This window comes from Hemiscyllium ocellatum, chromosome 19 (assembly GCF_020745735.1).
Source record: "Hemiscyllium ocellatum isolate sHemOce1 chromosome 19, sHemOce1.pat.X.cur, whole genome shotgun sequence".
NCBI lineage: Eukaryota > Metazoa > Chordata > Chondrichthyes > Orectolobiformes > Hemiscylliidae > Hemiscyllium > Hemiscyllium ocellatum.
This window is the reverse complement of record NC_083419.1, coordinates 185,376-209,804: the sequence shown is the minus strand read 5'-3', so window position 1 is coordinate 209,804 and position 24,429 is coordinate 185,376. Positions and strand designations below refer to the sequence as shown.

At 42.3% G+C, this 24,429-nt stretch overlaps 1 protein-coding gene across 3 annotated transcripts in view; it reads left to right on the top strand.

Moving 5' to 3' along the window:
- nap1l1 (nucleosome assembly protein 1-like 1) overlaps positions 1-24,429 on the top strand; it is a 103,326-nt gene that overhangs the window by 54,647 nt on the left and 24,250 nt on the right. For all 3 annotated transcript variants that reach the window (XM_060839567.1, XM_060839566.1, XM_060839568.1), the window contains 4 exons: positions 1,554-1,682; positions 3,314-3,385; positions 8,524-8,663; positions 24,252-24,397. In XM_060839567.1, the coding sequence (XP_060695550.1) occupies positions 1,554-1,682; positions 3,314-3,385; positions 8,524-8,663; positions 24,252-24,397 (487 nt within the window). The remainder of the gene's footprint in view (positions 1-1,553; positions 1,683-3,313; positions 3,386-8,523; positions 8,664-24,251; positions 24,398-24,429) is intronic.

The following is a 24,429-nucleotide window of genomic DNA, read 5'->3' as shown; positions in this document are numbered from 1 at the left end:
TTCACTTTTGGTCTTTGATTGTGGACCAAAATGAGAAGACAACTTATTTTTTTGAAAAGTGAATTGCCTGGCACACATTATAAGTGCAGTTTACACGCTTCTTCCTCAACCTGAAGATAGGCCTGCAGGTGGGCTGGAGACAGGATGGGTAAAGAAAGGAAGATTTGACCAGTGGCAAGTAGCTGACTGGTCTGGAAAAGTAACCAGTTGTTAATGGTGAGGATTTTGAGTCAGGCAGTAATTATGATAGGCTGCCACATGTTGAACACTTTGGGTATGCATTGGATCTCTGAAATGGCAGGTACATCTTTTTAAAAGAATTGAGACTAAAGAGAGCCATTTTGACTTCACATTAGTTGCTGTCGGCTGTAGTTTATAAGGGGAGTTGGAGTTTTAACTAGCTGTATATGTTGACGTTTATAATTAATCTATATATTTTTAATTAGTGTAATTCTTGACAGATAAAGAAATCTAGTCTTGCTTTGTCAACCTGGTTCTCAAAAGGCAGTCAACTTTAATATCTCTGGCAGTAACTGAGCTTGATCTCCAGCATGCCACTCAACTGAGGTGTCGCATTGCTTTTGGATCTTTACTATCTTCTGTTATTGAGTAACTTGAAAAAAACAGAATAGGAGTCCCTTCATCCTGCCATGTTTGTGCTGACCATGATGCTATTCTAAACTAATCCTATCTGCATGCACATGGTCTATTCCCTTCCTGTTCGTATCGTGGTACCTCTTAAACTTTGCTCATGTATCTGCTTCTACCACCTCTCCTGGCACCGTGATGTAGATGTCTACCACTTTTTTAAAAATTCTTTGCCTTCATATTTCACCTTAAAACATTTCCATGCTCACATTTAAATCTATGCCACCCCCCCACCCTTGTTTTTGACATTCCCACCCTGTGAAAAAGATTCTAACTATCCACCGTATTCATGCCTCTCATTTTATATACTTGTATTAGGTCTCTGTCTCTGTTCCAGCAAAAACAATCCATGTTTGTCCATTCTGTCCTAATAGCTAATGAGCTCCAATCCAGGCAACCTCCTGGTAAGCCTCTTGCGCCCTCTGCAAAGTCTCCACATCCTTCTTATATTGTCAAGAGCAGCACTGCACACACAGCTCCCAATGCGGCTTAACTAAAGTTTTATACAGCTGCAGCATGACTTGCCAATGTTTTATACTCTGTCTCAACCAATGAAGGCAAGCATGCTGTATGCTGCTTTTCCCACTTTATTCACTTGTGTTGCCACTTTAAGGGAACCACGGGCTTTCACCCCAAGATCCCTCTGTATATTAAAGCTTCTCCGGGTTCTGTCTTTTACTGCAAACATTCCTCTTGCATTTGAAAAAAAATTGATGTAACTTGTCCGTGGTTTGTGAATCCTGCGAGAATATGATGCAGAACAGTACTCCTTTTGAGGTCAGCAGCTACTTAGAATTGAACCAGAGTAGTTTTCCATGTGCATTTGAAATACCCACTGTTGTTGAGCACATTTTTTGTTTTGTTAGGCTCCTGCTGTTTGGTTGATTTGGGTTTTTTCCTTCTAGGATGAAATGAAAGAAAAGGTTAAAGTGGAGGAAGAGAAAAAAGATGAAGAAAAAGAGGAACCAAAGGGAATTCCAGAATTTTGGCTTACAGTCTTCAAGAATGTTGATTTGCTCAGTGACATGATACAGGTAGGTGTTTGTAAATCCAGACACAATGAAATATGTTGTGGTTCTGCTCGCCGAGCTGGAAGTTTTTGCTGCAAACAATGAAATATCTATTTCGTGTGTCTCTGCTGGTATTGGTTCAAAACAGTTTGTTCATGTTAATTAGCTGTTTTCTTGAGTACTGGAACTTGATGCCTATTTTCTTTTAACCTCCTGGGTTTGTCAGTCAGGTAAAATTAGAAACTTCAGTTTCATAAACTTTTTTCCTCACATTAGAAATGACTCCAGGAACTGTGTATTTTGATTTAAAAGGCAATCTATTGTTTAGGTTTGCATATTTGTAATATATTTTCCATGTGTTAAAGATTAATTGTAATAAATGGCTTTGTTTCCTTTTGTTTTTCTTTGCTCGTTGTCCCAGGCATGAACCACTTCCATAATCTCTCTCAATATAGAGTTGTACCTGATTTCCAATGCACTTCCCATCGGGGTCATTCTTTCAAACTTCAATCTATAATGTACAATGTTAACAAATACTGTTTTTTTTAAAAAAATTTTGCTCTGTATATAACTTATACTCTGAAATATGGGTCAGTGAAGCAGTAAAAAAATTTATTAGAGTTGAGCCAAATAAAATAAACTGAATAAAATCATTGAAAATGTTTTTCAGTATGTTAACTTTGAGATTAGATATTTTTCATTTGAGATAACAATTAATTGAAGGTAAATAAATGAACTGCGGTCTCTTACAAGAACTGTCTCAAAATGTTTGTGATCCAATTTTGAGTCCTTAAAGCTATCCCAGACAGACTCAACCCTCAGCCCGTAAGGTTAACCTTTCAGCTTTATCTTGGTTAATCTTATCTTTTAAATCCATGAAATCAGTAAAAACGAAAGAACTGCAGATGCTGTAAATCAGAAACAAATCGCTGGAAAAGCTCAGGAGGTCTGGCAGAATCAGTGAAGAGAAATCAATTAAATGTTTTTGGTCAAGGGTCACTGGACTCAATATGCTTACTCTCTGATTTTTTTTCTCTCTCCAGATGCTGGCTGACCTGCTCAGCATTTCCAGCAATTTCTGTTTTTATTCTGAAATCTGAGTGACTCAGCCTGGGGCTAAAAGACACTAGAAGTCTCAGAGCCAGGTGGTGGTTTGTTTGTCTATATCCATGCACCCTGCAACTCATTCTAAAAAATGAAAGACTTAACAGCAATCTAGATTTGTTCAATATATCATATCAGTTGCATGCATGATACTGTGATCTTTTGCTCCACAGCTATTTGATGAAGGAGCAGTGCTCCAAAAGCTAGTACTTTTTAAAAAAAAATAAACCTGTTGGACCAGGTGTTGTGATTTTTTTAACTCTGTTTATGCTGTACCAGCAGAGGGCAGCAGATTATTGGGTTGCTGACTTCTGCTTAAGCTGCCTGCGCGCTCCACTTTTTTCAGTCACTTCTCAAGATTTGTGACTATCAATATTTTATGGATTTTTTTCAGCAATATTTGAATTTTCTGTAATTGCTGTTATTGTTGGGATTGGGTGAAAACCTGTGGGCTGAAATAGTTAATTTAGTTTTTGAGGGCTGGCACTGCACAATCTGTCCAAGTAATTAATATGCACAATTAAATCATGTTAAAAGCATTTTATTTACAGGAGCACGATGAACCTATCTTAAAGCATTTGAAAGACTTGAAGGTGAAATTTTCAGATCCAGAGCAACCAATGGTAAGAGTTACTTTAAAATACATAATAGCATCTTCAGTATTTTGTGCATGGATTTATGTTCCATTAGCAATAAAGGATTTTGGTTTGTTATAAAGAGTTTTTTTGTTGGTATTTTGTATTCTATGATTAAAGAATGTTCAGTAAATAAATCTGTTGTCTGAGCTGCTGAGTCATTTGCTCCTTGAAATGAGAAGTGTTAAATTTACTCGACTGACTGACAGCTGTGTGGAGCAAGAACCTTTTCACTTTTAATATCCTGGTTGAAATTGTATATTGATAGTCAAAATCAACCATAACTGGTGTCCTAATAATCATACACTGCTTGGGTAGTCTAGGATTTGCCCTGTTTGAAAGTTGGTTTTCACCTTTGTTTCAGTGGATTTGTGCATCTCTGCTCTAAAATTATTAGCCAGTGGATGTTACATCTTGAGCTTAGAGTGAATTAATCTTTTAACTGTGATGCTTGGAGCTACTTTTAATTACTGTGCACTGAAAATGTGGATCAGAGAGTATTGGTCTGTTTTGGTATAGTCTGTAATCCTGGCGTCTGGGCAAATGCTATGGGGATACTGGTTTGAATCCAACTGTGGCAACCAGTGGAACTTAAATCCAATTAAGTTTGGGGCTCCCTGTTTCAGTGGAGGAAATCTGACTTGGGCCTTCATGCAACTCCAGCCCATAATCTGGATGATTCCTGAGTATCTTCTGAAATGGCCTAAAAACCATTCAAACTGATAGGTTTCATCTAACTTAAGATGGGTTTCTTTTCAGACATGGGGGAGGTCGACTGGGCAGCCCTTCCTGGTAGGCTGTTTTTCTTCAACTGACGACCATATACCAAAGCCTCAGCAAGGGTCAACAGTAAAATAAGAAGTTATCACCATCATGTCATTTCTTGAATCCTTTTCAGAAAAAAAGCCTCAAATGCCTGCAGTGACTTTTAGCATCCTGTTAATCAAACAACTCCACAAAACTTGAAATAAATCAATTTTTCCAGAGCCACCCTCGTGTCACAAAGCTGGTCCTTTTTTTTCCCTAAAAAGTGTTCCTTTTCTCAAGGATACCATGTCCTTGGTATTTTTCAGAGGAATTGTAAATCACTTCTGCCTCCGAGGTGGCTAGTTTGGTACATGTATTGAGAGGCCTTCTGTTTACATATAAACAAATGAGACTTCAGGCTAAAGTGGTCATGTTTAGAACTGACCTATGCAATGAAAGGGGAATGGGCCAGTCCTAGAAACTGAAGTCAAGCTGAGCAGTTCAGCCCAGAACTAGTTAAGGAGTTCAGCAGTGAGCTGTGTGGAAATAAGCTTCTAGACTCTCCCTTCTTCTGCCCTTCTAACTTCAACCTGTAAGTTATTGTTTTGTTTTTTTTGTGCTAATTGAGACTCTGTGTGTATATGCAGAACTGGATGTTTTGAAATGCAGAAAGGTGGATAAATCCCCAGGACCTGATCAGGTGTAACCTAGAGCTCTGTAGGAAGCTAGAGAAGTGATTGCTGGGCCTCTTTCTGAGATATTTGTATCATTAATAGTCACAGGTGAGGTGCTAGAAGACTGGAGGTTGGCTAATGTGGTGCCACTGTTTTGGTAAGGACAAGCTAGGGAATTATAGATCAGTGAGCCTGATGTCGGTGGTGGGAAAGTTGTTGGACGGAATCCTGAGGGACAGGGTGTACATGTGTTTGGAAAGGCAAGGACTGATTAGGGATAGTCAACATGGCTGTGCGCGTGGGAAATCATGTCTCTCAACTTGATTGACTTTTTTGAAGAGGTAACAAAGAGGATTGAGGGTATATGTGATCTATATGGACTTCAGTAAGGTATTCGACAAGGCTCCCCATGGGAGACAGGTTAGCAAGGTTAGATCTCACGGGATATAGGGAGAACTAGCCATTTGGATATAGAACTGGCTCAAAGGTAGAAGACACGGTGGTGGTGGAGGGTGGTTGCTTTTCAGACTGGAGACCTGTGACCAATGGAGTACCACAAGAATCCGTGCTGGGTCCTCTACTTTTTGTCATTTACATAAATGATTTGGATGTGAGCATATCAAAGAGACCTTGGAGTGCAGGTTCATACCACCTCAAGTGGACTCGCAGGTAGATAGGGTAGTGAAGAAGGCGTTTGGTATGCTTTCCTTTATTGGTCAGAGTACTGAGTACAGGAGTTGGGAGGTCATGTTGCGGCTGTACAGGACATTGGTTAGGCCGCTGTTGGAACATTGCGTGCAATTCTGGTCTCCTTCCTATTGGAAAGATGTTGTGAAACCTGAAAGGGTTCAGAAAAGATTTACGCGGATGTTGCCAGGGTTGGAGGATTTGAGCTATAGGGAGAGGCTGAACAGGCTGAAGGCTGTTTTCCCTGGAGTGTCGGAGGTTGAGGGGTGACCTTTTATAAAAGGTTTACAAAATTGAGGGGCGTGGGTAGGATAAATACAGTCTTTTCCCTGGGATCGGGGAATCCAGAACTAGAGGACATAAGTTTAGGGTGAGGGGGGCAAGATGTAAAAGAAATCTAAGGGGCAATTTTTCAGAGGGTGGTACGTGTATGGGATGAGCTGCCAGAGGAAGTGGTGGAGGCTGGTCCAATAACAACATTTCAGCAGCATTTGGGTGGGTATATGAAATGGAAGGGTTTGGAGGGATATGGGCTGGGTGCTGGCAAGTGGAACTAGATTGAGTTGGGATATCTGGTCGGCATGGACAGGTTGGACCGAAGGGTCCGTTTCCATGCTGTACATCTCTATGACTCTATAACAGCGTAATTAAGTTTAGTTTGGATAGACTGAGTTCCGTAGGTGTTCTTTATTCTGTTCTTTGTGTTTCATTCTGTAATTTTGTGAATAAATGTCTCTCAAAAACCTGGCAATCAACCTAGCTAGCTTACTCTGTGTAATTTTCGCTGTATACTTAAGCAAATTGCAAAGTTATAAGTTGCCTGCTTAAGAATGTTTTGAGTGGAGTGGTATAGTCCATAACCCAAGAAATATTAAACATAAGGCATCTTCTGGAGTTCAGCACATCAATGCAAAAATTGAGACAAAAATTCAGTATCCTCCAGCCAGAAATGCTGAGTGGGTGATCCATCTTTGCCTCCTCCAGAGGTCTCCAGCATCACAAGCTTCACTCAATTCGATTCATCCCATCTGGAAGTCAAAACCTTTTCAGCGCTCTGGATACTGCCAAAGCTGGGATCCTTGACAGCTTTCCAGCAATTGTACTGAAAACTTGTGCTCCAGAACTTGCCCCAGCCCTAGCCTAGCTCTTCCAGTCACAATGCTGGCATATAATCCAACTAATTACTGGCCTATCAGTCTGCTCAATCATCAATAATAGGCTGGAATGTATCATCGACAGTGCTATTAAACAGCATTTTTCAACCATGATCTGCTTACCAATGCTAGCTTTGGGTTCATTCAACTGCTGACCTCACTGCATCCTTGGTTCAAATGCAGATTTTTTTTTAAAAAGCTGTATTTCAGAGGTAATGTGAAAGTGGCTGCCCTTGATGAGAACGTGCATTTGATTGAATGCAGCATCAAGGAGCCCTAGCAAAACTAGAATCAGAAACTCTGGTTTGAGTCATATTTAGTGCAAAGATTGTGTGGTGGTTGCACTTCAGCTCTAGGATATTTCTGTAGGAGTTGCTCTGCGTAGAGTCCTAGGCCCAGTTATCTTCAGCTGCTTCATCAGTGGCTTTCCCTCCATTACAAGGTCAGAAGTGGGTTCAAGATGGGCAAGAGATATTCAAGCAACACTTGCCTGGCAAAGACCATCTCTAGTAAAAGACAATCTGTCTTCCCTTGACATCACCGAAACCTTTACTATCAACATCCTGGGTGTTGCATTGACCAGAAACTTAGAATGAGCTACCCCTATAATTTGTTCTTCAGGCCTGCTGTGCCATTTACGATGATCATGGCTAATCATTTTAATTCAGTGCCCTAATCATGCTTTCTGCCCAAACCCTTTGATCCCTTTAACCTGAAGAACTATATCTAAGGCCTTAAAAACAATGTTTTAACATTGGCCATTTTGTGTAGCAGAGAACTCCAAAGGTGTGCTCAAATCTTGGTCCAGAAATTTCATCTCCTCTCCACCCTAAATGGCCTATACCATTTAGGTCCTTAAACTGTCACCCCTGGTTCTGGTCTCCCCAGATATCAGGAACATCTTTCCTGTGTTTACCTGTTAGAATATTATAGGTTCTATGACATCTCCCTTCATTTTTCTAAAGTCTATACCGTTGTAACTGATTCTCTTTCATGTCAGTCCTGTCATCTCAGGAATTAGCTATTTAATGTCATTTGGTTGTGCTTTGAGAAGATTTGTAGCTCCAGGTTGAAGTTCTGGATGTAGGTTTGCTCGCTGAGCTGGAATGAACCTTTTCCAGTTCAGGAGCAAACCTACATCCAGAATGTCATTTGGTGCCTGGATCTGTGCTGTCCCTTTGCCAGTTAATCTTGCTGGTATTGTGCATACCCTGCAATGGCTGGAAGTAGAATCTGCATCCACCTACATCTCCCCCTGCTCAACACCAAAGATTTAGCATAAACAGCTGAATTAATGGCTGGTTTGCATTAATGCTTCAGTACTGAGTGGTTATGACTAAATGCAGTTTATTTCAAAGGATTAACATAGATAAGCAGCAAACGTTGAGCTCCATCTGCTAAATTAATATCGCTGGTATTTATGCTAATTTGTCAGTTCATTCAATTATCAGTGCAAAGCAGTTAAAAGATCCCCCAGGTCTTTGTTTTTAAGCACTGGATTGCTTAGTACTACCTTTTTGTTCATGAACTTTTGAGTTCTAATGCCCTGAGCAACTTTTTAAAAAAAAATTATGCTCTCCAGTTTCAGGGGAGCAAAGTTGTTTACTGAAAAAAATTCTTAACCTGCTCCACAAATGTATTTGTTAACATGTAACACTAAGCCATTTCATGAAATGTACCTTCTAAATACATCTGTCATTCCACATTGATGCTAAATGGAATGAGTATTTTTCCAAATTGATTTGTTGTGTGCATAAGAATTCTTGGCTTCATCTTCATTGTAATGCTAGTTTAAAATGGTCATCTCTGGTTAATTATTTAGTGATGCTCTTTGGCTTATTGCTTGTATATGTTTCTCTTTTAGAGTTTTACTCTGGAGTTTAAATTTGAGCCAAATGAATATTTCACAAATGAAATAATCACAAAGACTTACAAGATGAGGTCACAGCCTGATGAGTCAGACCCTTTCTCATTTGATGGACCAGAAATTATGGGGTGCACAGGGTAAGCAAGCTTTTTAAACTAGTGTGAAATATGTTACGTTTAACAAAAGTGGCTGATAAATTCTTGCACTCTTGAATTCAAAACGTGAAAGAATTGTTCCAGTGAAAGGGGTACTGAGCTATCAAACTTGTTTCCCTCAGCCTGATGTGAGGGTATGAATGCAATAAGAAGGAATTTCTGAATTCAAGAAAAGATTGTGAAAATGCACTGTTTGACATAGGAAACGGGGAGGTCCTGAAGGCTCTGGCGAGCTTAAGCTGTCAAACTCCCTGCTTGGATGAATTGCACCCCATGCTGTTGTGGGAGGGGATGTAGGAAATTGCAGGAGCTCTGACCAAGTTTTAATTCCTCTCAGGCCACGGGACATGCCTGAGGACTGGAGGACAGCTAACAGGAGTTCACTGTTTTAAGGGTGGTGGGGATGAACAGGAAATTACAGGCCAGTGAGTGTCTCATCAGCAGTAGGGAAACTGTTGGAGAAAATTCTGAAGGAGAGAATTAATGTCTGTGGAAAAGCATGATTTAATTGAATAAAGTCAGCATGGGTTTGTTAGAGAGCTCATGCCTAACAAAATTGTTAGAATTTTACAAAAATGTGATCAAGTGCATGGATGAGGTAAGTTCAGTTGTAGTTTATATGGATTTTAACAAAGCTTTTGATGAGGTCCCACGTGGGAGACTGACGGAGAAGGTTAAAGCACATTGAATTGAGAGAAACTTGGTGAGGTGGATCAGCAACTGACTTTGTAATAGTTAAAAGGGTAGTGATAGCCGGCTGTTCGAATGATTGCTGGCCAATGTCCAGTGGTCTACCACAGCGATTGGTATTGGGACCCTTATTGTTTGTTACTTCTATAATATAGATGAAAACATTGGGGGAATGCTCAGTAAACTTGAGGGCATCATGATTGGTAGTGGTTAATAGTTGTAGGTTGCAGGAAGATGTCGATGGATTGGTCAATGGGCTGACCAGTGGCAGATGGTATATAACCTTGATAAGTGCAAGTTGATGCACTTTGGGAGATGGAGTATTTATTGAAAGGCAGGACACTGGGTAGCTTGAGAACAGAGCGATCTTGGAGTAATTATTCAGATTCCTGACTTTGGCAAAGCATGTGAAAGGATAATTAGAAGACAGATGGGGCACTTGCTTTGTCTGTCCTGGCATAGAGTATAAGGTCAGACTACATTTGGAGTATTGTGTGCAGTTTTGGGCCACATAGCTCAGGAAGGATATACTGGCCTTGGAATGTGTTCATAAGAATGGTTCCAGGAATGAAAAACTTAACGTGTGAGGAATGTTTGAGGACTCCAGGTCTATACTTGATGGAGTTTAGAAGGATGAGGGGAGGAATCTACTTGAAACATACAGAATACGGAATGGCCTGGACAGAGTAGATGTTGGGAAGATGTTTCTATCAGTAGAAGAGACTAGGACCTGAGGGCATAGCCTTAAGAGTAAAGGGAAGGCCTGTTAGAATAGAGAAGGAGGAACTTCTTCAGCCAGAGAGCCATGAATGTGTGGGATTCATTTCCACAGAAAGCTGCGGAGGCCAGATAATTGAGTGTGTTTAAGACTGAGGGGTTCTTGAGTATCAAGGGTTATTGGGAGAAAGCTTGAGAATGGAATTGAGAAACTTATCAACTATGAATGGTGGAGCAGACCAGATGGGCTGAATGGGCTAATTTAGATTAATTCCAACAGTATGGAAGCAGGCCATTTTGTCAAAGTTCAGATTTGAGACAGCCAGGGAATCCCTTGTGGACTCGCTTATAAGCCCTTCTTGGTTCGGGCTAGCTAAAGTTCTAAAACCTCAAAGTAGGGTACCAGCTCTTCCTTTGAGTCCTCGCAGGCTACTCTCTCCTTCTGTCACAAACGGGCTTTCTTTTATACAAAAAGTTTACAAAAACACATCTTAGACTGAACAATGGAAAGGCAATAATTCATAAGGAAGAGAAGTTAATTGACAGGTCTGTGCGCTTAACTGATTACTCCTACAGGCCCTTAACCATCGTCACGTGGGGAAAAAATCCAGCTGAGTCAGGTGCTTGTTGGCAAGATATTTTCCTATCATTAAAGGGTACCAGTCTAAACTAAGCCGTAGAGGTCATAAGGTAACCTTGCACAGCTTGCATATCAGATACCATTGTTTTACAAATTGGCTTCTTAGCGAGGAGGGCAGATTTTGAGAATAAAATGACTTCCTGACATTGTCAGAATCTCTTTTAATGTTAGGTTTAGAATTTTTAAGCTAGGATCACACTCATTTTGTACCTGAGGCTGAAATGTTACCGTAAGATTGTATTTTAAATGATTCTTTAGTCTTGAATTAAACATGCTTTCTTTTCAGGGTTGAGTCAAATAAGATATAAGATCTGACTAGTTAGAATTGACAGTGGGGCAGTCATGGTCTGTAAGAACAGTAAGTTTAAAGCTTAATCAATATTACCTTGACAAAGTTTGCATTTTATAACCAGCGATGGCTACTCAAAATAATCATAAAGTCCCAAAATGCGATTAAATTCAATCCATAGCAAGTAAGCACAGTTAATTTTCTACTGGCTTCTGCCATCTCAGTGCTAAAATGGTCTCTCTCTCTAGTGTCCTTTTGAACTCTCTGGTCAGGGACTCTAGCAGAAAGATGTTTTTCCCTCTGCGTCTGTCTAGCTTGCAAGCATAATGAGAATCCATTATAATAGGACCTGACCGTTAAATACAAAGCTTTTGATACTGAGTTTCGAGGTCAGAATCGCCATTAATTTCGCAAAGGAACAGCTGTGGATGTTATCACTGTCCTATTTACACAGATTCATTGATGTTAAGGCGAATGTTCTTCGAGCATCACTTAATGAGAACAAATGTTCTTATCTTCACATCCTGGGTTCCCCCTTTGTGGCCTGATACCTCCCTGCCTGTCCTGTTTATTTTCTAGTGTGCAGTAAACGTGTTCTATAATTCAGTATTACATTTAGTCTAAATATAAAAGGGCAAGTTTTAAGACTGTAGACTTTCTTAATTTGGCCCAACAATTCTACACTTTCTGAAAAGTAACCCATTCCCGAACTCTATATTTACTCCTGACTAATGCACCTAACACTATTAGCAATTTAGCATGGCGAATTCACCTGACCTGCACATCTTTGGATTGTGGGAAGAAACTGTAGCACCCAGGGAAACCCATGCAGACACTGGGAGAATGTGCAGACTCCACACAGTTACCAGTGGGTGGAATTGAACCTGTGTCCCAGGCGCTGAGGCAACAGTGCTCGCCACTTTGCCACCCATTTTTACTTCTGTTTTATCATTGAAGAACAATAAGGTAATGTTGGAACTAAAAGAGAAAATGCTGGAAAATCTCAGCAGGTCTGGCAGCATGTGTCAGGAGAGATAAGAGAAAATGTTGGAAAATCTCAGCAGGGATTGGAGAAATTGAACTATAAGGATACATTAGATAGAATTGGATTGTTTTCTTTAAAGCAGAGGAGGTTGAGGGGAGGCTGATGGAGTTTTGAAAGCGCGAGTAGGGAGCAGCTGTTCCCCCTGGGTGAGGGGGTGTAATTTTAGGATGAGGGGCAGGAGATTTGCGGGAGGGAATCATTTTCACTCAGTGCTTGGAATCTGGAATGCACTGTCTGGGAAGGTAGTGGAGGTTGGAAACCTTACAAACTTTTAAAAGACTATTTGGATGAGTACTTGAAAATCATAACATTCAAGGATGTGGGGCAAATGCAGGAACTTAAGCTTAGTTTGCCTTGAGTGATTAGTTGTGTCCGTGCAGTCTTAATGGGCTAAATAAGGTATATTTTCTGCACTGTATGAATATACAAATCTATGAAACGTAGCAGAAAGGGCTCTATTTTTGGCACTTATTCCGTCCATGTGCAGCCATCCACTTGGATTGCAACTCCAGTCCCGATTTTAAATGAGAACATTCTATAATTCCTATTAGCAAAGCACTTAATTTCCATAGGAATCTGTTAATTGAAGTAACACCTTGCGTACCAAATAGAATTAAAATGTGGTCCTTGCCCTCAATCAAAATATTGACAATTGCTTTATATGTTGCTGAATTCCTGCATTTTTGTTAAATAAAAACCAAAGTACGGTTATGTTAAATTGACTACTTAATGGGAGAGGAGAAAGTGAGGACTGCAGATGCTGGAGATCAGAGCTGAAAATGTGTTGCTGGAAAAGCGCAGCAGGTCAGGCAGCATCCAAAGAGCAGGGTAATCGATGTTTCGGACATGAACCCTTCAGGAATCGGGCTCATGCCCGAAACGTCGATTACCCTGCTCTTTGGATGCTGCCTGACCTGCGCTTTTCCAGCAACACATTTTCAGTATTTAATGGGAGATGTTGCTGTACTTGCACTGGCTGGATTTTACCACTGGATGGAACCCAAGACCAAGTTTGAATTCAGCAGAAGGATGACCAAATTTAGAAGAGTTATGGTATGAGCATGGTACTCTGTGATTGTTATAGAACATCTAGTTCACTGTTCATCTCCAGTGTAGACAGGAGATCTTGATTGCAATCTTGCTCTCCCTTTCATGTTCAGTCATAACTTGTCCATGCAGAGATTGACTTGGTAGAGTTGGACCAAAGGGTCTGATTCTGTGCTTTACATGTGACTGTAATGCTGTGATGCCCAGAGAAGTGATTGGGCCTCTTGCTGAGATATTTGTATCATCAACTAATCTTCTCAACATTCCACCCCCCCCCCCCCCCCCCCCCCACCCCGTACAATTGATCATGTATGTTTTTAATGACCTTTTAAGCAAAATATTGCTCCTATCTTCCTGCCTAACACTAGGCTCAGTTTTTCAGATGTTTGTGAATATTTGTTTCCTAATAAATCTACTTCAACCCTTCATGGCTCAAATTTTCTGATATAGTGAAAGGCTTCTGACTTCAACTTATGTTGCTATTGTGCATTGAGAACCTGAGGATGTCTCCATCTGCACATCCATGATACTTGGCTGCCTACTTATACTGTTTAGATTCCTCTGAGATTGGCCAGAACACTGATTTGTGACATTTGCCTTTTACTTGCCCTGTTTGCTTTGGAACCTTTCCTAGAGAGTTTGAAGCCAGCTCTGCATGATAGCATGACCCACAATGATTTTCGTTAACTTGGTTTTTAAAAGTACAACAATTTATTTCTCAGTCCTTTGTTATACAATCAAAATAAAGTAGAAAATAAGAGGTTCAGTCTTTACATGATTATAATGCAATTATAAATGATGTAATAACATTAAAATAATTCCTTTATTCAGAGAGAAGGAAGAAATGTAGCTTTATTATATCACACAATTAACTGCAAGTTTGGTCCACATCTAAAACAGTAAAATATCCCAAATTACTCTGTCCTCAGCAAGCCTCGAATGGTAAAACAGCTCTAAACACACCGATTATTCAGTATCTGAATAGCTCCAGCAGAAAGTGAATCAATTAACAAAAATGGAAATTACTGGGAAAACTCAGCAGGTCTTGGAAACTTAAATATGTGCAAGAGTAGGCCATTCGGCCTTTCGTCCCTGCACTGCCATTCAGTACAATCATAACTGATCATGCAATCTGCTTTGTTTTTCTCATACCCCTTGATCTCTAGCTGCAAAGGTAATGTCCAGCTCCCTATGTATCTAAAGAAGTGGTTGCAGCTGCTTCCTGAGGGAGACTATTCCACAGGTCCACAGCTCTGGGTGAAGAAATTATTTCTCATCTCAGTCCTGAATGGCTTACCCCTTAATCTTAGATTGTGACCCTAGTTCTGGATTTCCTCAACATGGAGAACATTCTCCCCGCATCTAGCCTGTCTAGTTCCTTCAGGATTTTATTTCGAAGATCCACCCCCTTGTCTTTAGTTATTTTTCTACTCCTTTGAAACCTTCAGTAACAGCTTGTAATAAATTCACCCCCAACCTGTTAAGAAGCTTAACTGCTAGTTCAGGTTAGTTCACTGATCATGTAGCCAAACTCCTTGTAAGGTTGAATTTTTCAAATTCTTGTTTCTGCATCACTTAAATTTGAATGTCACACTGGGACACTGAACTTGCCTTGGGGTTGGCCCTTTGGGTCTTGGCAACGTCCTGAAGACTTGTGCTGCAGAACTAATCATGCCTCTGTTCCAACACAACTGATATCCTGATTTCCTGATGAAGAGCTTTTGCCTGCAATGTTGATTTTCCGGCTCCTCGGATGCTGCATGACCTGTGCATTTCCAGCACCACACTCTTGACTCTAATCTGCAGTCTTCCCTTCCACCTACAATATCTATTCAACAATATAGAATCTTTTCCCATGTGTGCAAATTGAATCTGACTGCACTTAGTCTTGTCTCAAAACATCAGCAAAGTGATGGAATGGGTCAGCGACAGTGCAATTAATGACTCAGTAATTGCAAAGGAATTAAAAGGTGCAGTTGCATAGTCCAGGGGACCATAGGGCTACTTTCTTGTGGGAGTGTGATGACTGGTTAATCTAAGGGTCACAATGCCTTTGAGTTTGGTTGAGAAGGTGGGATTTTCATGGTGACGTTGGTCCATTTGGGAAGTGAACCCACACTGGCTTCCAACTGACTAGCCAATTGAACTAACTGACCTCAGTTCATGAACTATGACTGTTGGCTGGGTATTTATTGGCCATCCTTAGTTACCCTTGAGAAAATGGTTATGAGCTACCTTATTCATTTGTGCAGTCCATTTGATGTAGTTAAATCAACAACAGTTCAGGACAGTATTTCAGGATCTTTTCCCAGTGACACTAAAAGAACAATGGTTTATTTTCAAGTCAGGACAGTAAGTGGCTTGGAGGGGAATTTGCAGATGATGGTATTCTCATTTATCTCCAGCCATTGTCCTTCTAGATGGTAGTGTTGGTAAGTTTTGAAGGTGTTGCCTAAGGATCTGTGGTGAATTTGTCTGTTTGGCACCATATCCACCCCACTCTCAATTCACTCTGCCATCCATTGATGGACAAAGGTAGTGGTGTGTACCATCTACAAGATCCACTGCAGTAACACCCCAAGTGTCTTTCAAGCCCATTCTCTGCCGTGTCATAGAGCAAGGGCTGCAGAAATGTGGAACACCATCACCTATGTTTTATCCTCCAAGTCAAGCACCTTCCTCTTTGTTACTGGGTCAAAGAAAGGACTTCCTTCCTTAACCTCCCTGCTCTTAAATTCTGTCTCAGCAGTGTTATGTTGGAATTGTAAAACAAGTCAGACCACAATTACAATATTATGAGCATTTCTAAAGTATGCATTTTGGGAGGGATGTGATTGCACTGGAGAAGGTGCAGAGGAGATTTACCAGAACGTTGCCTGGGCTGGAGAGTTTATGAAGCGAGATTGGGCACAACAGGGTAGTTTTCCTTGGAGCAGAGGGGACTGAGGAGGGCCTGATTGAGATGTATGAAATCGAAGGGTAAAAATGGGAAAGTTTAAATCCAATTTTTAAACTGGAAGTAAGATTCTAATGACCATGAAAGAATTGTCAATTGTAGGTGAAAAAAACCCATCAGGTTCAGTAATGTCCTTTAGGGAAGGAAACTACCCTTCTTTCTTGGTCTGGCCTACATGTGGCTCCAGACCCACGGCAGTATGGTTGATGCTTGCTTCCCCTTTGGGCAATTTTGGATGTACAATAAATATTGGCATAACCAAACATGTCTATAGCATGTCAATTTTTTAAAATTAGCATAAACAAGAACAAACTTCCTCCTTGATCTGTGATCCAGGGCATACGTTTAAGGTAGGGAGCATGATATAAGGAATAGAATTGAATTTATTATCATGTGTACTGAGGCACAGTGAAAAGCTTTGTCTTGTGAGCAATGCAGGCAGATCAGAGATATTTTCTGTAAATAATAGGTAAACAGCAGCGAAAACAAAAAACACAGGTACAGGTGCATGCTAAGAGTTAGAGTCCATTCAGTATTCTAACAACAGTAGAATAGAAATTGTTTTGAAACCAGATGGTGCGTGTGTTCAGGCTTCTGTACTTTCTCCCGTATAGTAGAGGTTGTAGAAAAACATTACCAGGGTGGGATGGATCTTTGAGAATGCTGGTGGCCTTTCCTTGACAGCGGGCCTGGTAGATGGATTCTATAGATGGGAGGTTAGTCTTTGTGTGGAGCCACAGAAAATGGAGGAGATACTAAATAAGTATTTTGCATCAGTATTTACTGTGGAAAAGGATATTGAAAGATTAGATTGTAGGGTAATAGATGTTGACAACTTGTAAATTGTCCAGATTACAGAGGAGGAAGTGCTGGATGTCTTGAAACGGGTAAAGGTGGATAAATCCCCAGGACCTGATCAGGCATACCCAAGAACTCAGTGGGAACCCAGAGAAGTGATTGGGCCTCTTGCTGAGATATTTGTATCATCAATAGTCATAGGTGAGGTGCTAGAAGACTAGAGCTTGACAAATGTGGTGCCACTGTTTAAGAAGGGTGGTAAGACCAGGCAGGGAACTATAGACCAGTGAGCCTGACCTCAGTGGGCAAGTTGTTGGAGGAAATCCTGAGGGACAGGATGTACATGCATTTGGAAAGGCAAGGACTGATCAGGGATAATAAACATGGCTGTGCGCGTGGGAAGTCATGCCTCAAACTTGATTGAGTTTTTTGAGGAAGTAACAAAGGATTGATGAGGGCTGAGCAGTAGATGTGATCTATATGAACTTCAGTAAGGCGTTCGACAAGGTTCCCTATGGGAGACTGGGGATACGGGGAGAACTAGCCATGGGGATACGGGGAGAACTAGCCATTTGGATACAGAACTGGCTTAAAGGTAGAAGACAGGGTGGTGGTGGAGAGTTGTTTTTCAGACTGGAGGTCTGTGACCAGTGGAATGCCACAAGGATCGATACTGGGTCCTCCTACTTTTTGTCATTTACATAAATGATTTGGATGCGAGGATAAGAGGTATAGTTAACGTTGCAGATGACACCAAAATTGGAGGTGTAGTGGATGGCGAAGTGGGTTATCTCCAGATTACAACAGGATTTGGACCAGATGGGCCAATGGGCTGAGAAGTGGCAGATGTAGTTTAATTCGGATAAATGTGAGGTGCTGCATTTTGGGAAAGCAAACCTTAGCAGGACTTGTACACTTAATGGTAAGGTCCGAGGGAGTGTTGCTGATCAGAGACCTTAGGAGTGCAGGTTCATAGCTCTTCAATTGGACTCGCGGGTAGATAGGATAGTGAAGAAGGCAATTGGCATGCTTTCCTTTATTGGTCAGAGTTATTGAGTACAGGAGTTGGGATGTCATGTTGCGGCTGTACAGGACATTGGTTAGTCTACTGTTGGAATATTGTGTGCAATTCTAGCCTCCTTCCAATCAAAAAGATGTTGTGAAACTTGTAAATCTTTTCTGAACTCTTTCAAGGATGTTGCCAGGATTGGAGGATTTGAGCTACAGAGAGAGGCTGAATAGGCTGGGGCTGTTTTCCCTGGAGCGTCTGAGGCTGAGGGGTGACCTTATAGAGGTGTACAAAATTGACGGCATAGGGTAAATAGACAAAGTCTTCCCTGGGGTCAGGGAGTCCAGAAGTAGAGGGCATAGGTTTAGGGTGAGAGGGGAAAGATATAAAAGAGACCTAAGGGGCAACATTTTCAGAGGGTGGTACGGGTATGGAATGAGCTGCCAGAGGAAGTGGTGGAGGTTGGCTCCATTGTAACATTTAAGAGGCATTTGGACGGTATATGAGTAGAAAGGCTTTGAGGGATATTGGCCGGGTGCTGGCAGGTGGGACTAGATTGGGTTGGGATATCTGGTTGGCATGGACGGGTTGGACCAAAGGGTCTGTTTCCGTGCTGTACATCTATGAATCTCAGAGCAGGCTTAATAGTCCCAGGTTAAAATCCAGTTTGTGTAGTTAGCTGATCCAAGCCAGGGCAATGTGAAGAGTGCTATACAACTTTCTTGCTGAAAGGAATGGTTGCACCTATTGGAAAATATGCATTATTTCAGATTGCACAGGAGCTGGTACAGTACCAGTGCACATGGAGAGTCCCCATTGAGCAAAGGTACAAAAGGCTGCCAGTACTCTTGGCACTAGACCCGAGCAAGAATCTGCACCTTCAGTTGAGGAAGTAAAAAGGGAAGGAAACTTAAAGTTGGCTTTTTTTAGGGTTTCTATTTTGAGCTATTTGACTTTAGTAAAAAGTGATCTTCCGTGTATGTTTGCCTCTTGTTGCATTCTGCTTTGTTTGTTGCCTCCTACCATAGTGGCTGTGCTGCCTGGGAAAAATGTCATCAGTCATTGGCTAACTTGCCACCTTAGTCTATTTTCATTGTAATCCTTTGTCATGTACACATTAGCATAGTATGTTACAGTGCAGTAAAGGTCCTTCAGCCCTCAATGTTGCACCAACCTGTGAAACTAATCTGAAGCCCATCTGTCCTACACTATATTCTCTCCATCCAGATGTTTATCCAATGACCATTTAAATGCCTGTAAAGTTGGTGAGTCCACTACTGTTACAGGCAGGACATTCTGTGCCCCTACTACTGAGCAAAGAAACTACCTCTGACATCTGTCCTGCATGTATCACCCCCTCAATTTAAAGCTATGTCCCCTTGTGCTTGCCACCATGATCTGAGGAAAAAATGCTCTCACTGTCTACCCTATTTAACCCTCTGATCTTCTATGTCTCAATTAAGTCACCCCTCGGTCTCCTCCTCTCTAATGAAAACAGCCTCAAACACTCAACCTTTCCTCGTAAGACCTTCTCTCCATACCAGGAGAAAGTGAGGACTGGAGATCAGAGCTGAAAATGTGTTGCTGGAAAAGCGCAGCAGGTCAGACAGCATCCAAGGAGCAGGAGAATCGACGTTTCGGGCATGAGCCCTTCTTCAGGAATGAGGAGAGTGTGCCAAGCAGGCTCAGATAAAAGGTAGGGAGGAGGGACTTGGGGGAGGGGTGTGGAAATGCGATAGGTAGAAGGAGGTTAAGGTGAGGATGATAGGCCAGGGTGGGGACGGAAAGGTCAGGAAGAAGATTGCAGGTTAGGAAAGTGGTGCTAAGTTAGAGGGTTGGGACGGAGCCAAGGTGGGGGGAGGGGAAATGAGGAAACTGGAGAAATCGGAGTTCATCCCTGTGGTTGGAGGATTCTGAGGCGGAACTTGAGGCGCTCTTCCTCCAGCTGTCGTGTTGCTATGGTCTGGCGATGGAGGAGTCTAAGGACCTGCATGTCATTAGTGGAGTGGGAGGGGGAGTTGAATTGTTGAGCCACGTGGTGGTTGGGTTGGTTGGTCTGGGTGTCCCAGAGGTGTTCTCTGAAACGCTCCGCAAGTAGGCGGCCGGTCTCCCCAATATAGAGGAGGTCACATCGGGTGCAGCGGATGCAGTAAATGATGTGTGTGGAGGTGCAGGTGAATTTGTGGTGGATATGGATGAATCCCTTTGGAATCAAACTAAAGGAGTAGCCATGGGCCCCAGCTATGCCTGCCTCTTTATAGGATATGTCAAACAATCCATCTTCACTGCAGCTACACTGGCACCTCCCCCCACCTTTTTCCTCCGCTGTATCAGGGCTGCCTCGTGCTCCCACAAGGCGGTTGGACAGTTCATCCATTTTACCAACACCTTCCACCCCGACCTCAAATTTACTTGGACCATCTCAGACTCCTCCCTCCCCTTCCTAGACCTCTCCATTTCTATCTCAGGCGACTGAATCAACACGAACATTTACTATAAACCGACTGACTTCCACAGCTATCTCAACTACACCTCCCACCCTGCCCCCTGTAAAAACGCCATCCCATATTCCCAATTCCTTCGTCTCTGCCGCATCTGCTCCCAGGAGGACCAGTTCCGATACCGTACAACCCAGATGGCCGCCTCCTTCAAAGACTGCAATTTCACCCCAGACATGATTATCGATGCTCTCCGCTGCATCTCCTCCACTTCCCGCTCCTCTGCCATTGAGCCCTGCCCCTCCAATAGCCACCAGGACAGAACCCCACTGGTCCTCACCTACCACCCCACCAACCTCCATATACATAGTGTCATTTCGGCCACCTCCAAACGGACCCCACCACCAGGGATATATTTCCCTCCCCTCCCCTATCAGTGTTCCGAAAAGACCGCTCCCTCTGTGACTCCCTCGTCAGGTCCACACACCCCGCCAAACCAACCTCCACTCCCGGCATCTTCCCCAGCTGCCGCAAGAAATGCAAAACTTGTGCCCACACCTTTTTTTTTCCCCCCGCCCCCCCCTTACTTTCCTCCAAGGCCCCAAGGGATCCTTCCATATCCGCCACAAATTCACCTGCACATCCACACACACCATTTACTGCATCCGATGTGGCCTCCTCTATATTTGGGAGACAGGCCGCCTACTTACGGAATGTTTCAGAGAGCACCTCTGGGACACCCAGACCAACCAACCCAACCACCCCGTGGCTCAACAATTCAACTCCCCCTCCCACTGCACCAAGGACATGCAGGTCCTTGGACTCCACCATCGCCAGACCATAGCAACACGACGGCTGGAGGAAGAGCGCCTCATCTTCCACCTAGGAACCCTCCAACCACAAGGGATGAACTCCGATTTCTCCAGTTTCCTCATTTTTTTTCCCCCCCCCAACCTTTTCTCAGTCCCAACCCTCGAACTCAGCACCACCTTCCTAACATGCAATCTTCTTCCTGACCTCTCCACCCCCAAACCTCTCTCCGGCCTATTACCCTCACCTTAACCTCCTTCCACCTATCACATTTCCAATGCCCCTCCCCCAAGTCCCTCCTCCCTACCTTTTATCTTAGCCTGCTTGGCACACTCTCCTCATTCCTGAAGAAGGGCTCATGCCCGAAACGTCGATTCTCCTGTTCCTTGGATGCTGCCTGACCTGCTGCGCTTTTCCAGCAAAACATTTTCAGCTCTTCTCTCCGTACCAGGCAGCATCCTAGTAAATAACCTTTTTCCAACGCTTCCACGTTCTTCCTATAATGCGGTGACCAGAACTGTATGCAGTACTCCTAGTGCGGCTGTGCCAGAGTTTTGTATAGCTGCAGCATGATCTTGTCTCTGAAACCCGATTCCTCTACTAATAAAAGCTAACGTACCATATGCCACCTTAACAACCCTATCAAACTGGGTGGCAGATCTGTGTACATGCCAATATCTCTCAGCTCATCTACACTACCAAGAATCTTAACATTAGCCCAGTACCCTTTAGGAAACTGAAGAAGGGCTTATGCCCGAAACGTTGATTCTCCTGTCCCTTTGATGCTGCGTGACCTGCGCTTTTCCAGCAACGCATTTTTAAGCTCCGTTCCCTTTATTCATGTTATCCCTTCCAAAGTGAATCACCTGACGCTTTTCTGCATTGAACTCCATTTGTCACTTCTTAGCCAAATTCTGCAGTTTATCTAAGGCCCCCTACAACACACTTTCACATTATCCACCACTCCACCGACTTTAGTGTCGTCTGCAAACCTACTAATCCCTCCACCTATGCCTATGCCCAGTCATTTATAAAAATGGCAAACCGCAGTGGTCCCAAAACAGATCCTTGTGGCACACCACTAGTAACCGGACTCCAGGCTGAATATTTTCCATCAACCACCACTCGCTGCCTCCTTATGGAAAGCCAGTTTCTAATCCAAACTGTTAAATCACCTTCAATCCATGCCTCTGCATTTTCTCCAACAGCCTACATGTGGAAACTTATCAAAAGCTTTACTGAAGTCCATGTATACCACATCAACTGCCCTACCCTCATCCACATGCTTGGTCACCTTCTCAAAAAACTGAGCTTTATGATACATGACCTGCCCTTGACAAAACTGTTAACTATCTGCAATAAAATTTGATGCTTGCTAGATGATATAAATCCTATCTCTTATAATTCTTTCCAAAACTCTTCCTACAACAGACGTAAGGCTCCCTATTCTATAATTAGTTGGGTGTCTCTACTGCCCTTCGTGAACAAGGGCACAACATTTGTAATCCTCCAGTCCTCTGGTACTAAACCTGTACTAAACAATGACTACTCTAAGATCAAGGCCAAAGGCTCTGCCATCTCCCTAGCTTCTGAGGATCCTCTGGGCCAGATGGGATTTATCTACTTTCACACCTTTCAGAATTGATAACACCTACTCCTTACTAGCCTCAATCCTTTCAAGTCTAATAGCCTGTGTCTCAATCTTCTCCTCTACAATATTCTCCTTTTCATGAATGAAATCAGATGAGAAATATTCATTTAGCACCCCTCCAACCTTCACAGGGTCCACAGACAACTTCCCACTTCTTTGGCCCTATTCCTACCCTACTCATCCTTTTATTCCTCACATACCTATGGAAAGTTTTTGGGTTCTCCTTTATTCTAAAGACTGTTCATGTCCCTTCCTTGCTCTTCTTGACTCTCTTTAAATCCTTCCTCGCTAATCTGTAACTCTCCATTGCCTCATCTGAATCATCTCCTCCTCGCAACATCTCGCAAGCCTCCCTCTTCCACTTAACAAGAGATGTAATTTCTTTAGTAAACCAGTTTGTCTTATCCCTTCCTTCCTGTCTAACAGAGACATACCCATCAAGGACATGGGATATCTCTTCCTTAAACTAGCTCCACGTTTCGATTGTCCCCATCCCCTGCATTTTGCTGCCTCCTAAGTCTTGCCTAATCGCATTATAATTGCTCTTGCCCTTTCCATTGCTAAACTAAATGTAGCCGATTTATGGTCACATTCTCAAGTGCTCACCTACCACTAAATCAAGCACCTGACCTGCTTCATTACCAAGTATCAGATCCAATGTGGCCTCTTCTCTTGTCGGCCCTTCAACATACTGTCAAAAAACATTCCACATATTGGACAAGAACTGATCCATCCGACATAGCATTATAGCATTTTCAGTCAGGTTGGGGAAGTTAAAGTCCCCCATATTGACTGCCCTGTTCCTTTCACTCCTACCCAGGATCGTTTTGCAATCCTCTCCTCCACATCCTGGAACTTTGCGGAGGGTTATCTTTTTTAAAAAAAACTCCCAGCAGTGTGACCTCTCCCCTCCTGTTTCTAACCTCAGCCATACGCCACAGTAGATGAGTCCTCATCAAAAGTTCTTTCAACCACAGTTTAGAAGTATTTGGCGGAGTTGGGTGGGGGAGAACCAGATTGAAGCACAATTCTAACAGGGCCTGACATCCTCTATGCAGTGAGGATGTTTTCTCCAGTTGAGTATTTCATTAAATTTAAATTTCATCACTGCCTGGTGGAATTTGAACCGGTAATTGACCAATAGCCTGGCACTCTGTACAGAGTTTGTTGATATCACCATTTTGTTGTTTTCCTCAAAATTGAGGATGGTGTTTACTTTATCCACTAGGTTTTGAGTCACAACTCCTCACTGAAAATTGTTTTAAATGAGGTGAACAAGTAGAGTTTGATATTCTAGCAAGTAATGTACAATATTTGTCAAGGAGCATACGTAGTTAATGGAGCTACCTAATATTGACAGCAATATTGAAGACTGTAAAAAGTCTGTTTCTTTCCTATTGCAGTAGATTAGTATATCTAATGTTTAGCTTCAAAGCTTACCATAGAAAGTGCTTTTTAATTTCTGCGACTTACAAATCAGATGCCAGATTGACTGGAAGAAGGGAAAGAACATCACAATGAAAACCATTAAGAAGAAACAGAAGCATAAGGGTCGTGGCACTGTTAGAACTGTAACAAAGACTGTTCCAAATGACTCTTTCTTCAATTTTTTTTCACCCCCTGAAGGTAAGTATGAACTGAGTTGAAAAGATTTGAAT